The sequence below is a fragment of the Populus nigra genome, chromosome 8, assembly GCF_951802175.1.
Source record: "Populus nigra chromosome 8, ddPopNigr1.1, whole genome shotgun sequence".
Taxonomy (NCBI): Eukaryota; Viridiplantae; Streptophyta; class Magnoliopsida; order Malpighiales; family Salicaceae; genus Populus; species Populus nigra.
In genome coordinates, this window is record NC_084859.1 from 18,251,269 (window position 1) to 18,253,882 (window position 2,614).

Genomic DNA, 2,614 nt, shown 5'->3' on the forward strand with positions numbered 1-2,614 from the left:
TTATAAAGACTGGTAAAACTTTCGGGATTTTGAATTTTTAAATTACTGACCCCAAATTTATAGTAGAGTACAAAAAAGAGGGGCGGGGCGCGGGGGTAGCAGAGAAATAAAGGAAAAAAGACCTCCTTGGTACAAAAAAGAAAAAAGAAAAAAGAAAAAAGAAAAAGTAGCCCTCGATTTCTCCGATATACCCTCTCTATACACAAGAAACCAAAGAGGAAACAAAATTCTTGTGCGCTATCCAACGCGACCACATTAACCAAAGTTAGGTTTACCTTAAAAATTATAACAGAGTAAGGATTAAAGCACCCTCATTAATCATTATCTTCCTTTTCTTTGTGGCCGCTGAAACGCACAGTTTCCGCCGTTTCCGTCAGTCTCTAACCTTTCCACTGTTAACCATTTTTAGATTTATTTTTAGCTCTCAATCATGACATCGGCGTCGTCACCATCCACGCCACCGTCATCCCCGTCTGCACCACCCTCACCATCCTCATCGACCCACCGCTCAACAGGGGCGCACCCCTCTTTATGCCTGAGCTTCCAGTCAAGTGCTTGACAGGCGCGTGAACAATAATTAACAGCTCCACAAACAGAACACCGTCTAAACTCATGCTTTCTCGTCTCGGAACGCCCACAACCGGTATGAGAGCACAAACGGAGACCAGAACCCGAAGACCGGCCCCGAATAGCAAACCATTCCGTCATAAAACGACTGGCTGGATGACTCTCAGGAGCTGGAACATTACACCCAAAGTCACTCAATAAAGGGCACCCGCTAGGTCCATTCCCAGTAGGGTGACGATGGTTAGGATGCGCGTGTGGGTTCCACGAGAACCAAGTGCGTGTTGGGAGCCCAGAATTATGTTTCGATAAAACAGCCGCGAGTTCACGCGCGTTTGCTTGGACGAGGAAACGCCGTCCTTCTGTTACGTTTTGACGGACACCATAACCGTCTTGCAGGCAGTGTCCTAGCTCGCGTAGGGCGTCGATGTGGCCAAGAAAGGCAGCGCGTGCACACAGCGCAACGCCGGCTCGAAGGTCCTTGTCGCTTTTAGAGCCACCGCTTCCATTGAATTGTATAACAGCAAGGGAATAAAGTGCAGGCGCGTATGAGCTAATCGCTGCCTTTGCCATCAGAGAAGCTCCACTCCCTCGGTTTTGTAAACAGTAAAACCGAATCTGTCAAGCAAAAACTTCATTTAATGTCTTTTAAAATAATAAATAATGGATGCATCTGCGTTTTGAGACTCGTATTGTCAGCAATTTATCTGTAATTAGTTACCATGCCAAGAGTGTAACAAGCCTCAACATTTCCAGCGTCGGCGAAGAGTTTGAGGAAACGGTGAGCAGAATCAGACCAATTTTTGGCTTTGACTGCAAATGTTTTCGGCGAAGCTTTGGATAGTACTAGAGAATGAAGGCCCAACCCATTTAGTCTCTTGCACCTGCAGTTTAAAATTAACCGACATGATTTAGCAATAACGCCTTTCTTCGCTCCCACGAAAATCAATAACAATACCGTAATTGTTTCCGGTCAAATCTCAAGTGTAACAGCCAGCAAATACAAATATCCAAAAATAGGAAAAGAAACCAGATAGAGAAGAGAGAAGACAAGAGACGCACGTAAGTAAAACGTTGATGAAATCGGAGGGGCAAGAAGCAGAAGAGCTAAGCTTGCAGAGAATAGAAATGACAAGATCATCGGGTAAAGAATCAAACAAGTCGGTCTCTCCGGTTTTTTGAATTGAGATTAATCGATTCTTTTTCCGGCAAACCAGGTAATCTCCGGCGGCGAAATCAGGTCTTCCTCTCTTATAACTTGTTGTTGCCGCCCTCTTCCCTGCTGCTGTATCACAAGCGTTTACTGCTGCTCCTCTAGGATAAGAAAGCCCTCTCCGTGTTCTCATTTCCCTTCAGTTTTCTTGTCTCTGTGGTTTTGAGAGATAAAGAGAGGGATGAGAGGACAAATGAGAGTATATATATAAAAAGAGGGAAGGAAGCGAACCAGAAGCAAAGGAGGGAGCAGCAGCAACAACAACAATAACGACAGAAACCGATTTGGTTTGAATAAAAAATGATTAATTATTTTACTTAATTAAACAGAGAGTTTGTGCAGGGTTGTGAGTTAATTACAGTATTATCCCTAGTGTTGTCGTTTTCTTGGTCAAACATCGTTGACCACGGTCCATGCATCTGGAAGGATGGTAAAATGCGTGGGAAGAAAGTAAAAACAGAGCTCCACAGTAAACTCGTGCTGTTTCCAAAATTTACCACCGTATTGACTGTGAGTGTGGTTGGATGGCCGTACAAGATGGTAATTGTGTTTTACTTGACTTCGTGTTATCTAATAATTAGACATAGCAAGATTTTGGCACCGCAAGACACTCCCTGTGTCTTTCTTCGCTGGAATGTACCATATACGACGGGGTAGTTTTGATTATATTGACATTTCTTTTTTTTAAGTTTGGAGATGCACTTGACTGCTATTTTCTCGATAAAAAAAGAAACTGAGACATTGAAAATAAAGAGCATTTCCTCCTAATATTGTGATCAATAAAATATCAATTAAACCTGCTTAGAATTTAAAGAATTATTGCGATCAAGGAATGGG

The 2,614-nt window shown here is 43.0% G+C and overlaps 1 protein-coding gene across 1 annotated transcript; it reads right to left on the reverse strand.

Annotated features, from left to right (window-relative positions):
- Nucleotides 1-2,051, reverse strand: LOC133702418 (F-box protein At1g67340-like). Its single transcript, XM_062126770.1, has 3 exons — nucleotides 1,627-2,051; nucleotides 1,286-1,448; nucleotides 1-1,182 (listed from the first exon to the last, which is right to left on the reverse strand). Exons 1-3 carry the CDS (start codon nucleotides 1,908-1,910, stop codon nucleotides 418-420), a joined length of 1,212 nt encoding a protein of 403 aa, XP_061982754.1. The 5' UTR covers nucleotides 1,911-2,051; the 3' UTR covers nucleotides 1-417.
- Between the last annotated feature and the right edge of the window lie 563 nt (nucleotides 2,052-2,614).